The sequence below is a fragment of the Tiliqua scincoides genome, chromosome 4 (genome assembly GCF_035046505.1).
Source record: "Tiliqua scincoides isolate rTilSci1 chromosome 4, rTilSci1.hap2, whole genome shotgun sequence".
NCBI lineage: Eukaryota > Metazoa > Chordata > Lepidosauria > Squamata > Scincidae > Tiliqua > Tiliqua scincoides.
This window is the reverse complement of record NC_089824.1, coordinates 153,933,731-153,945,778: the sequence shown is the minus strand read 5'-3', so window position 1 is coordinate 153,945,778 and position 12,048 is coordinate 153,933,731. Positions and strand designations below refer to the sequence as shown.

The 12,048-nt window shown below is 45.8% G+C and overlaps 1 protein-coding gene across 4 annotated transcripts in view; it reads right to left on the bottom strand.

Moving 5' to 3' along the window:
- Positions 1–12,048, bottom strand: part of DAB1 (DAB adaptor protein 1) — a 398,510-nt gene that overhangs the window by 51,598 nt on the left and 334,864 nt on the right. For 3 of the 4 annotated variants that reach the window (XM_066623379.1, XM_066623378.1, XM_066623382.1), the window contains exons 8-9: positions 10,962–11,027; positions 3,726–3,785 (exon numbers count right to left, since the gene is read on the bottom strand). In XM_066623379.1, the coding sequence (XP_066479476.1) occupies positions 3,726–3,785; positions 10,962–11,027 (126 nt within the window). The remainder of the gene's footprint in view (positions 1–3,725; positions 3,786–10,961; positions 11,028–12,048) is intronic. The other variant, XM_066623381.1, reaches the window with a different exon arrangement.

Sequence of the window (12,048 nt, the reverse complement as noted above, 5' to 3'; positions counted from 1 at the left end):
ACCTGTCATTCTCTGTTTCTACAGAGCACCGAATATTATAAGTACTATGATTCTGTATGCTTTTCCTGGGTACCAGAAACAACATTGCCCAATACTCTAAAAATAGTGCTTTCCAAACTCCTACAAGGGAGTTGGAAGCATCGTAAGTGTGTGCGTGGGAGTGGCTATGGCAATAACGCCATCCCCAGGTTCATGCTGCTGCTGGGGGAAAGGGGGTTTTTAAACTTACCTAAGGAAACATCTGGGATGGGGGTGCACAGAGCCCCACAGATGCCTCTGCAGGGTTCCCCAAACCTCCAAAACAGTAAAAAAAAAAAAAGCAATTGAAAATCACTTCCTGTTTTTGATCGAAAACCAGAAGCAGGTTTTGATCATTATTAATACAGTTTTAGAGGCTGGAGAACTCTGCGGAGGTGCCTGCAGGGCTTCCCACACCCCCTGGAAGCTAGCACTTTCTTAGGTAGGTTTAAATCCCCCTACTCCCCAGCAGTAGCACTATTCTGGGGGTCGTGTTGCTGCCTTCCCCCCTTCCCTTCCCTTGAAGGGGCAGGAACAAGTGCTTCCTTGGCTGGTGAGTTACAACCCACCAGTTTGGGAACCACTGCTCTCATAGCCCAATCCTAACTAAATTTCCACAGGGTGATGCATCCGCTTCTGGTACAGCTCCTGCTGCATCCTGCAGAGGAATTTCAGCTGCAGGAGATCTCGTTGGGGTAAGCGGACATTTGTCCCCATGGCCTTATTAGGACCTAGCAGCTGCAACGGATCAACTGGGACCTGTGCCAGTGAAGATCGCAGATGCTAGACTGATTTGTCCTGGTGGATCAGGCCTGGGAAGGGGGATAGGATACAGTGCAAACTAATGCTGCTGATCCCACTCCCCTCCTGGGCTCAATCTGCCCAGGACCTTGTCCCATCGCTACCATTCCCCGCATTGAACTTACTGGTCTGACAGGTCTCCAGACATCCACTGGCACCAGTGGGAAGGCTCTGGCCTTCCTGCTGGCACTGCTAGGAGTAGCACAAAAAACTTTATAGTGCTTTTGCAACAGCATGCGCTGGGAGAACATGCACTCCCCTGATGCTCCTATTCAACAGGATTAAGCCATCATATTCACAAGTTCTCATCTGATTCCCACGAACTACGTGATTGAATTGCTGACTTGCTGAGTATAGTGGCTTTGCCTCCATGATCCTGAGTATCCAAACTGGGTTTGTTATGTATATCCCTATAGCCTTAGCAGTTGAATTACTAGGGCCCAAATCCTAACCCACTTTCAAGCACTGACATAGTTGTGCCAATGGGCTGTGTGCTGCATCCTGCACTTGGGTGTCAGTCACAGATGCCTCCTCAAAGTATGGGAATGCTTGTTTCCTTACCTAGGAGCTGCATTGCCCTTATGTCAGTGCTGGAAAGTGGGTTAGGATTGCGGCCTAGGTCATTTTTGTGACTTCCAGCTCTACATTCTTGTAACCCCATATCCATATAAATATGCTTTGCATATGCTAAATAAATGCATAATATGCTTTGCATATGCTAAATAAATGCATAATATTAATTACTATTATTAATGAAGTATAAGAACTATAGGGAGCCACCTTAGCTGGCATAAAATTTTCAGAGAACCAATACCTATTCAAATCACAATCGGTTTGGATGGAGTCCTAATATACTGATTTGCAAACAGATGACACTTACTCTGCCCAGGGATACATGACTAATCAATTGCAGGCAGTGGGGAATTGTTGGGGGAAGGGGAGGGATACATCTTTATATAGCAGTGTGATAAGTTGTTTGAAAGCCTTCATAAAATTGTAAACAGATACTTTGGACACGATGATGGGAAGATTAGGTTTTATTGTGACTTGAGTGACAGGCTTAGTGAAGGGTATTTACGGTTTGCCTCCTGTTGCTAAAAAACACTATGACAAGCAGAACCTGACATGTGTGTATAATAGAAAGGCTTCTGGAGAAAAAAAAATAACAAAAACAGCTCATTAAGAAGCCTGCATTTAGACAAGGTTTAATTTCACATAGTGAGCAAACTGCAATATTTAAGAGGCACACCAGACACTTAAGATGCACCATTAGGACAAAGCCTGCTTTGTTTATGAGTTCACTCACGTATTCCAAATAGACCTGTAGCTAGCAGTTTCATTTGGAATCGGTGGTCAAAGGGCCAGGGAGGGCTGGTCATCACCACCATAGGAAGGATGTGGAAAAGGCATAATATCAAGATTTAGTATAGATTCCAAATTAATTTTGTAGAAGACACATGTTTGTGGTTGGTGTACACAATTTATTTTCACTCCCCAATTCTTATACTATCTAGAAGATTAAATAGGACATCCATATACTGCAGCAGGACAGGAAAATAGCTTTGCCAATGCTGACCTCCCCAAAATGATAATGAGTGCTGTTTTAAATCAGCTGCAGGTTCGGTACAGTGAATCGAAAAGAGAGGCGAATGCTTCTCTGTTGTTTAAGCCATTTAGACAAAGTCATTTAGACATTCAAGTGAGCGAGGTCTACTATTAATAAAGTGTCCTTGGATATCTAAATCAGATAGAGGAAACTGGGTAATTTGGCCACAAATTGAATTTTAGACAGTTATCTAATAGAGAAAGCAATAAATTGGACAAAATGAAGGGAAGTGTGTAGGAGACAAAGAGACCTGGGTGTAAGGAAAAAGAGTAATAAAACCAAAAGAGGAATCTAATATTCTATAGACTTTAATATGTGCCTCATTTCCATATTTTTAATTTTGTAGAAAAACAGCAAACCAGTTTGACTGTATGATTCATATTTAGAACTTACATTGTCCAAGGTTTAATTACCTTTGATTTAGAGACAATGTATTTCTCTCTCCCAGTTTAAATAGAAGAATGTATAGTAAATATGTATAGTTGGATAACTAGCACTCACCGGTGACTGAAATCAAGTCTGCATTCTGAGATATAGCTCATTTCTCAGATTTTTATCCCAACAGTTAGGATATGGACCATAATGTCCAAAAAGCACAGCCTGGCTGGCACCAGAAGTACCAAGTGACCTGGTTGACCCAACAGTGGACCACAGAGACCCACTGCCTCAGGTAAGGAGGTGCAGGGGGCAGGAAGGAGGAAAGGAGATGGTGGGGGTGAGTGGAATAGAATGATGATGGGGAGCAGGGAGGAGGGTAGATCAGGCCCAGAAAGGGGGTGGGTTCAGCTGCAGTGGTGCCCACCAAATCCTGATCCCTTTCCTAGGCCTGATCAGCCTTTGTGGGTCACCACAGACTTGCACTAGTGATACAGCAGGTGCAAGTCCAAGTAGTCCTGTCAGGCTGTCATGAGCCTTCTCTGGGGCAAGGGAACAAATGTTCCCTTACCCCAAGAAATTCTCAACATGCCAAAACTCCTCTGCAGGATACAGAGGTCACAATGCTGGTGCCACTGCATCTCTGCGCAGGGAGTTATGGTAGGTTGGACTGTTAATAAATTATCATGAATTACCTATGAAGTAGTCAGGAAAGATAGTGAATGATTGTGTGCATGCAAAAATAAATAGTATCTGCATTTTGTTTTTCTCACTAGTGTACATGCCAAAGCAAGGAAGCAATCTGGATATGTTCAAAAAAATCTCCTATGTTTAATTACTAATATGCAAAACTATGTTAATCAAACCTGTGGGTTGAAGAACTCATGGAAACGTCTTACCCCTGCTACTTATCCTATATACTTACACTTACAGGTTGACTTTTTGGCACATCATAAACACCTTCCTTCTTTTGGCTAGTAGGGACCTGTGGAGGCAAATAAAAAAATGTAATTAGAATTCAGGTGAAACAACAGGAAAAAAAGGAGTTGTATTGGGCAGTCTGAGGGGCTATTCACCTATCAAAGGGCTTGTGCAAAAGCTACGCCCTTTTGGAGCAAATGCCCCCTTACTGAAAGAAGCAGCATTCAGGTCCCAGGTACACATTTCTGGCCCACTCCACCACATTTCAGAGGTGGCAGCTCTGAATTCTCCCTGCAGGGCCAGCTGTTCGCTTAGATTCCAGTCTTTCCAACTGACATTCCTGCAAATTCCCCTTTGAAATTAATCAAACAAATAAAAAGTCTTTCTCACAAATAAGCCATAACTTTTCCATGCAGGTGATATGAACTAGCAAGATGATTATTCAACTTTTTGAACATTTTAGTGGTTTACATATCCACTTCAGCCTGCCTGACACAGAGGCTTTTAATTCTACGCCTACCCTCAGGTCGCTGTAGAATTGAGCAGCCCCACTGCAGAGCTACTCGCTTTACCCGGGAGAAGGGGACAAAAGTTCTCTTCTCTGGAGGAGGCGGCAGCAGCTACCTGGGGTGCACTGGATGCTGCAGCAGGCCATTTTTGGCGCCACTGCAGCCCCGCATGCCAGGCAGGATTGTGACTTGCCTACCAGTCAGTCTCATATCAACACCACTTTTCTTAAGAACATAAGAACATAAGAACAGCCCCACTGGATCAGGCCATAGGCCCATCTAGTCCAGCTTCCTGTATCTCACAGCGGCCCACCAAATGCCCCAGGGAGCACACCAGATAACAAGAGACCTCATCCTGGTGCCCTCCCCTACATCTGGCATTCTGACTTAACCCATTTCTAAAATCAGGAGGTTGCGCATACACATCATGGCTTGTACCCCGTAATGGAGTTTTCCTCCAGAAACTTGTCCAATCCCCTTTTAAAGGCGTCTAGGCTAGACACCAGCATCACATCCTGTGGCAAGGAGTTCCACAGACCGACCACACGCTGAGTAAAGAAATATTTTCTTTTGTCTGTCCTAACCCGCCCAACACTCAATTTTAGTGGATGTCCCCTGGTTCTGGTATTATGTGAGAGTGTAAAGAGCATCTCCCTATCCACTCTGTCCATCCCCTGCATAATTTTGTATGTCTCAATCATGTCCCCCCTCAAGCGTCTCTTTTCTAGGCTGAAGAGGCCCAAACGCCGTAGCCTTTCCTCATAAGGAAGGTGCCCCAGCCCCGTAATCAGCTTAGTCGCTCTCTTTTGCACCTTTTCCATTTCCACTATGTCTTTTTTGAGATGCGGCGACCAGAACTGGACACAATACTCCAGGTGTGGCCTTACCATCGATTTGTACAACGGCATTATAATATTAGCCGTTTTGTTCTCAATACCCTTCCTAATGATCCCAAGCATAGAATTGGCCTTCTTCACTGCCGCCGCACATTGGGTCGACACTTTCATCGACCTGTCCACCACCACCCCAAGATCTCTCTCCTGATCTGTCACAGACAGCTCAGAACCCATCAGCCTATATCTAAAGTTTTGATTTTTTGCCCCAATGTGCATGACTTTACACTTACTGACATTGAAGCGCATCTGCCATTTTGCTGCCCATTCTGCCAGTCTGGAGAGATCCTTCTGGAGCTCCTCACAATCACTTCTGGTCTTTACCACTCGGAAAAGTTTGGTGTCGTCTGCAAACTTAGCCACTTCACTGCTCAACCCTGTCTCCAGGTCATTTATGAAGAGGTTGAAAAGCACCGGTCCCAGGACAGATCCTTGGGGCACACCGCTTTTCACCTCTCTCCATTGTGAAAATTGCCCATTGACACCCACTCTCTGCTTCCTGGCCTCCAACCAGTTCTCAATCCACGAGAGGACCTGTCCTCTAATTCCCTGACTGTGGAGTTTTTTCAGTAGCCTTTGGTGAGGGACCGTGTCAAATGCCTTCTGAAAGTCCAGATATATAATGTCCACGGGTTCTCCCGCATCCACATGCCTGTTGACCTTTTCAAAGAATTCTATAAGGTTCGTGAGGCAAGACTTACCCTTACAGAAGCCATGCTGACTCTCCCTCAGCAAGGCCTGTTCGTCTATGTGTTTTGAGATCCTATCTTTGATGAGGCATTCCACCATCTTACCCGGTATGGATGTTAGGCTGACCGGCCTATAGTTTCCCGGGTCCCCCCTCTTTCCCTTTTTAAAAATAGGCGTGACATTTGCTATCCTCCAATCTTCTGGTACCGTGGCTGTTTTGAGGGACAAGTTGCATACCTTAGTCAAGAGATCTGCAACTTCATTCTTCAATTCCTTAATAACCCTTGGGTGTATGCCATCAGGGCCCGGTGACTTATTGATCTTTAATTTATCAATGAGGTCTGAAACATCTTCTCTTTTAACCTCTATCTGACTTAACTCCTCGGTTAGGAGGGGCCGTTCGGGCAGCGGTATCTGCCCGAGGTCTTCTGCCGTGAAGACAGATGCAAAGAACTCATTTAATTTCTCTGCCATCTCTAAGTCTCCTTTTATCTCCCCTTTCCCTCCCTCACCATCCAGAGGGCCAACCGCTTCTCTGGCGGGTTTCCTGCTTCTAACATATTTGAAGAAGCTTTTATTATTCCCCTTAATGTTGCTGGCCATGCGTTCCTCATAGTCTCGCTTGGCCTCCCCTATCACCTTCTTACATTTCTTTTGCCACAGTTTATGTTCCTTTTTATTCTCTTCATTAGGGCAAGACTTCCATTTATGGAAGGAAGCTTCCTTGCCCTTCACAGCCTCTCTAACTTGGCTGGTTAGCCATGCGGGCACTCTCCTGGATTTAGTGGAACCCTTCTTTCTTTGCGGTATACACCTCTGCTGGGCCTCTATTACTGTTGTTTTAAGCAGCCTCCATGCACTCTGGAGAGACTGGACTCTTTTTACCCTCCCTTTCAACCTCCTTCTAACCAGCCTCCTCATTTGAGGGAAGTCCGCCCATCGGAAGTCAAGGGTTTTTGTTAGAGATTTGCTTGATATTCTTCCCCCAACGTGCACATCAAAACGGATCGCAGCATGATCACTGTTCCCCAATGGCTCAGTAACGTTTACATCTCTAACCAGGTCCTGCGTACCGCACAAAATTAAATCCAGAGTCACCTGTCCTCTGGTGGGCTCCTTGACTAGCTGATCTAAGCCACAGTCATTCAGCACGTCAAGAAATCCGGTTTCCTTATCGTGACCAGAACACAAATTGACCCAGTCAATATGAGGATAATTGAAGTCCCCCATGATTACAACCCTGTCCTTCCTTGTCACCTCCCTGATCTGTTTCCTCATTTCAAGGTCCCCATCAGATTTCTGGTCTGGAGGACGATAGCACACCCCCAGTATTACATTGCTGCACAAGCCTGGTAATTTAACCCACAGAGATTCTACGGTGGAGTCGGACCCACCTTCAATCTCTACTTTGCTGGATTCTATCCCTTCCTTAACATAAAGGGCCACCCCACCTCCAACACGCCCCTGCCTGTCCCTCCTGTAGAGTTTATAGCCCGGGATTGCGGTATCCCACTGATTCTCCGCATTCCACCAGGTTTCCGTTATGCCCACTATGTCAATATTTTCCCTTGTCACCAGACATTCCAGTTCTCCCACCTTTGCTCGTAGACTTCGGGCATTCGCATAAAAGCATTTATACACGGAATGCCCCAGGATGGGCTGCTTATTCGCTCCTTTGTCCCCGCATCCTCTCATTGTGCCAAACCGTCTATCACATCCCATCACCCTACCTTTCCCAATTTCTTCTCCTATCCTGCCTTTGTCTTGTTGTTCTCTAACCTCCCCATCCTCATCCCATAGGGATGAGGAGTCCCGAACCGGATGCCCCTCGGCTCCTGTCGGCCTTCCCCCAGGGATCAGTTTAAAAGCTGCTCTGCCACCTTTTTAATGTTATGCGCCAGCAGTCTGGTTCCATTCTGGTTCAAATGGAGCCCGTCCCTCTTGTACAGGCCCCGCTTGTCCCAAAACATTCCCCAGTGCCTAACGAATTTAAACCCCTCCTCCCTACACCACCGTCTCATCCACGCATTGAGACCCCTGATCTCCGCCTGCCTAGCTGGCCCTGCGCGTGGAACAGGTAGCACTTCAGAGAACGCTACCTTTGAGGTCCTGGCTTTCAGCTTCCTGCCTAAAAGCCTAAATTTGGCCTCCAGGACCTCCCAGCTACACTTGCCCACGTCGTTGGTGCCGACATGCACCACAGCCGCTACCTCTCCCCCAGCACTGTCTACTAGCCTGTCTAGACGAGAAGTGATGTCCGCAACCTTCGCACCAGGCAGGCAAGTCACCATGCGGTCCTCACATCCGTCGCAAACCCCCCTCTCTATGTTTCTAATAATCGAATCCCCCACTGCAAGAAGCCCCCGACCCCCCTCCCGCCGAGGAGTATCTCGAGTGCGCTCGGATACGGGCCCATCCCCTGGAGAAGGGATCCCCCCTAGGGGATTGTTTCCCTCCTCTCCAGGATGACGTCCTCCAGTCCCGAGACTTCCCACCCGGGCAGCCGAGGAGCTGCACGCCTGAGGTTGGGACGAAGCCTGATCGTCCCCGGAAGTCTCCCCACGGTCCTCCTCTGGCTGCCTGCGCTTCTCCAGGTCGGCCACCAAGGCTTCAAGGGAGCGGACGCGTTCCCTGAGAGCCTGGAGCTCCTTGCACCGAGGACACACCCATGACTTATGCCCCAGAGGCATATAATCATACATGTGGCACTCGATGCAGAACACTGGATAGCCCCCACCCTGCTGCTGGTTGTCTGACTGCATAGCTTTTTTGTTGTTGTTGTTGTTGTTTTATTTATGGGTCCTTTTAAAAACCGTACACTGGATAGCAGCCCTCTTCTCAAGGGAAGAGGAAGGGCAGTGTATGGGGCCCTGGCCTCCTCGCCCTGCTGCTGAACTCGCCCAGATGCTAAACTCTTGTGCCTTACCTGGCACTTAGTTCCCAGAGGCACTGGGTTCCCAGAGGCCACACGCGTCTGCAGAGGGTTCCCAGAGGCCACACGCGTCTGATTTCTTGCTTATCTTCCATTTGCTTACTCCAGCTTCTTCCTTCATTTGTAGAAATGGTCCTTTCCTTACTAACCCACTGTCAAAGCTCCCTGTTATTTCTTTGTCCTTTTTATAATTATGACCTTCCTTTCTGATTTCCATTCAGCACATTCAGTTATCTTCCAAGGCACTTGCAAGTGACATCATTGCCAGGTGCCATGGAGGAACTGGGAGTGGAAGGCAGCCAAAGCAGTTGAATTGAAGGGAGTGGACCTGGTAGAGGTGGTTCTTTAAAAACTGCTGGAATAGGAATGGAGGGGCAGAAAATGGAAGGCCAGGAGGAGACAAAGGAGGTGAGTGGTAGTGAAATGAACAAGGAGCAGAAGAGAAGGAGATCAGGGAGAGAGGTAACAGCAGGAGAAGAGGGGGAAAGGGAAACCAGAGGGACTGAAGATGCAGAAGGCTGGGGTGGGGGCTGGAGAAAAGGAAAGTTTAAGACTGAAGAAAGGGCAGGAAAAGGAGCTGGATGCCAAAAAGACAGGACAAGGGCAGGCAAAGCCCCATGTAATAGGGTCCCTCCTGGGGTTCAAGAGCAAAGGATCCAGCCCAGGATGCAAAAATGATCAATAGCCTAAGTCTGGGGGTGGGTGGGTGGGTGGGTGGGTGTGTGTGTGTCAAAACAGCATTCATAGTACCTGCTGAGCTCCAGAAGTGACACCATTAAGCAGGAATTTACATCACTAATAGTGATAATGGTCACTTTGTTTTCATGCAGAAACTCATTAATTGCAAACAACAGAAGGGAATATATGCATATTTTGAAACTATTTTCAAGGTATGGAAGAGCCCGATTATCAGATGGGTTACTCTTTTAGTAGCACCACTTCTGCCGAGGAGTCACTTTGTGGGTTAGGAGATGAGAGGTGCTCTGTGAAGTGAAAACTTGGCAGAAGTAATGCCACTGAAATGGTGACCCACTTCCCAGCGCCTATGCAGTGTCTCCCTCTTTTAGCCTTGTTGGTTTGCATCTTCCCCATAGCATTCCTTGTCTTCTGAAGCCTCCTTTCTCATAGAACCTCAACACAAGCGGCTGTGCTAAAAGGCAGTGCTGTGAGAGCCAATTATCACACGGGCTAGATCAGGGGTCTCCAAACACCGGCCTGGGGCCAGATGCGGCCTGCGGCAAGCCTCTATCTGGCCCGCAGCCAGCCTCTGATGCCCTGAGAGCCTCTGGCCCAGTTGACCAAACACAACCAGAGTTGTGACTGTGGGACAGGCATCTATTTAAGTGTGTGCTTTATTTCTTGGACTTGCTTGGAGAAGTCCTAGACATTTAAGCCCATTCATTTATTCATTCATCTAAGTTCCATCTCTAATGGATTTATTTAAATTTTAGATTTAATTTTTTTTCTGGCACTCTGAAAACTCAGAACACTGTGCCAGATATTTGATGGGGCCCTTCGGCTGAAAAGTTTAGAGACCCCTGGACTAGATAAAAAGCTTCCATTGGCCAGATTTGGCCTGCATGTCTTATGTTTGGCATCCCTGCTTTAGGTTCTCTAGTCAAAAAGCTTATTATACACAGTGACTTGGACTTTGTATTTTTTTTAAACAGATATCCCCATTCTTAGTATCCATAATAATTATATAAAAGTTGTTTACACACATTGCTAAATTGGATGTTGAACTACTGAACTTTATAAAATACCAGAAATAAGCACTAAAACACATGGTTTTTCTTACTGGCCTGATCTGAGTTTCCATTTTCCTGAATATGCTATTTTACACTACTCAGAAATACCATCTTCTCCAACAGGAAGGAATATCAGTTAAATTGAAAAGCATGCAAAAGATCGCATGGCCAGTTGTCAATAATGTTCCCAATGAAAATTAAATTAAGCGCTCTATGTATGTTATATGCACTAGTATTTAGAATCTATCCAAGTTAAATAATCAATACTGATCAATTCAAACAGGGCTAAATAAGGAACATACTGATAGGGAAATGATACTGTGCAAAATATACTGGTAACTTGAATGAGTATGAAATGGATGGCATGTCTTTTAAATAAATGAAAATGCATAAAAGGAACATTTTTCTATGGAATGGGCTTGACGGACGGCTGGGGGCAATGAGAACACAGATGTAGCAATTATATACCTGATAAATGTTTTCTTCTGTTTCAGGCTCACGGATAGGCTCGTGTCCAGCCTCAAACACAATGTACTATTACATCATCAGCCAAAGAGGAAAGGTCAGAGATGAAACAGAAAGGAGAAAAAGGCAATTTGGAACTTCAGAAGAAATAACCAGAGACAAGCAGTAAAGAAACAGGTTCAAAGTACAAGTTGGCAAAGAAGCAATTGGCTTTAGCCGAAAGGCATGTAAAGTGACTTCCTTGTATGAAAGAGAAATAAAGGACTTTGTTTTGTCACTGGTCGAGTTTCCTGCTGATTTCTCAACAGAGGTACAACCAAAGTTCAATGGTGTTCCCACTGAAGCTACTGGGAATTTTTACTTTTACTTTAATTTTATGGGATGATCAAGAAGCCTCGAGGCTTCATGTGGTACTCTTAACCTGTTTGAAAAGAAGCCGGGAGATGGGCAGATGAAATAAGTTAGCTTTCAGTTTACAGTTTATAATAAGGGCCTCCTTTCATGTTATTTTTGAAAATGTATCATACGCAACCATTTTTGAGGAACTCGCATACAGTTAAACTCTGGAAATGGGGACAAAGGTTGCACATCTTTGAAGGGTGTGTGTCCTGACTTTTCAAAATGACATTTTCAAGCACATCTCTCTTCTTCTTTCATGGAGTTCCTACGAGTCTCTCACTTTTGAAAATGTGGCATAATTGTAATGGATTTGAATTTTGTTAGTCAAAAATAAAATCTTGCAGCCTTGAAGCTTTGGATAGAACTGGTGCAAACGTCATGCAGCTGCTTTCTTAACCATGGCTAAGAAACAGTTAATAGGCTAAAGCAACAATTTTCAACCTTTTTCATCTCATGGCATACTGACAAGGCACTAAAATTGTCAAGGCGCATAAACAATTTTTGGACAATGGACAAGGCACACCGCACTGCTGGTGGTGGGGCTCATACTCCTCAGTGGCCCTACTAATAAAAGACCCTCCCCCAAACTCTCACAGCCCACCTGCAGACAATTTGCAGCACACCAATGTGCCATGGCACACTAGCTGAAAAATACTGGATAAAGGGCTACCACACTTCCACTTCCTTCCTC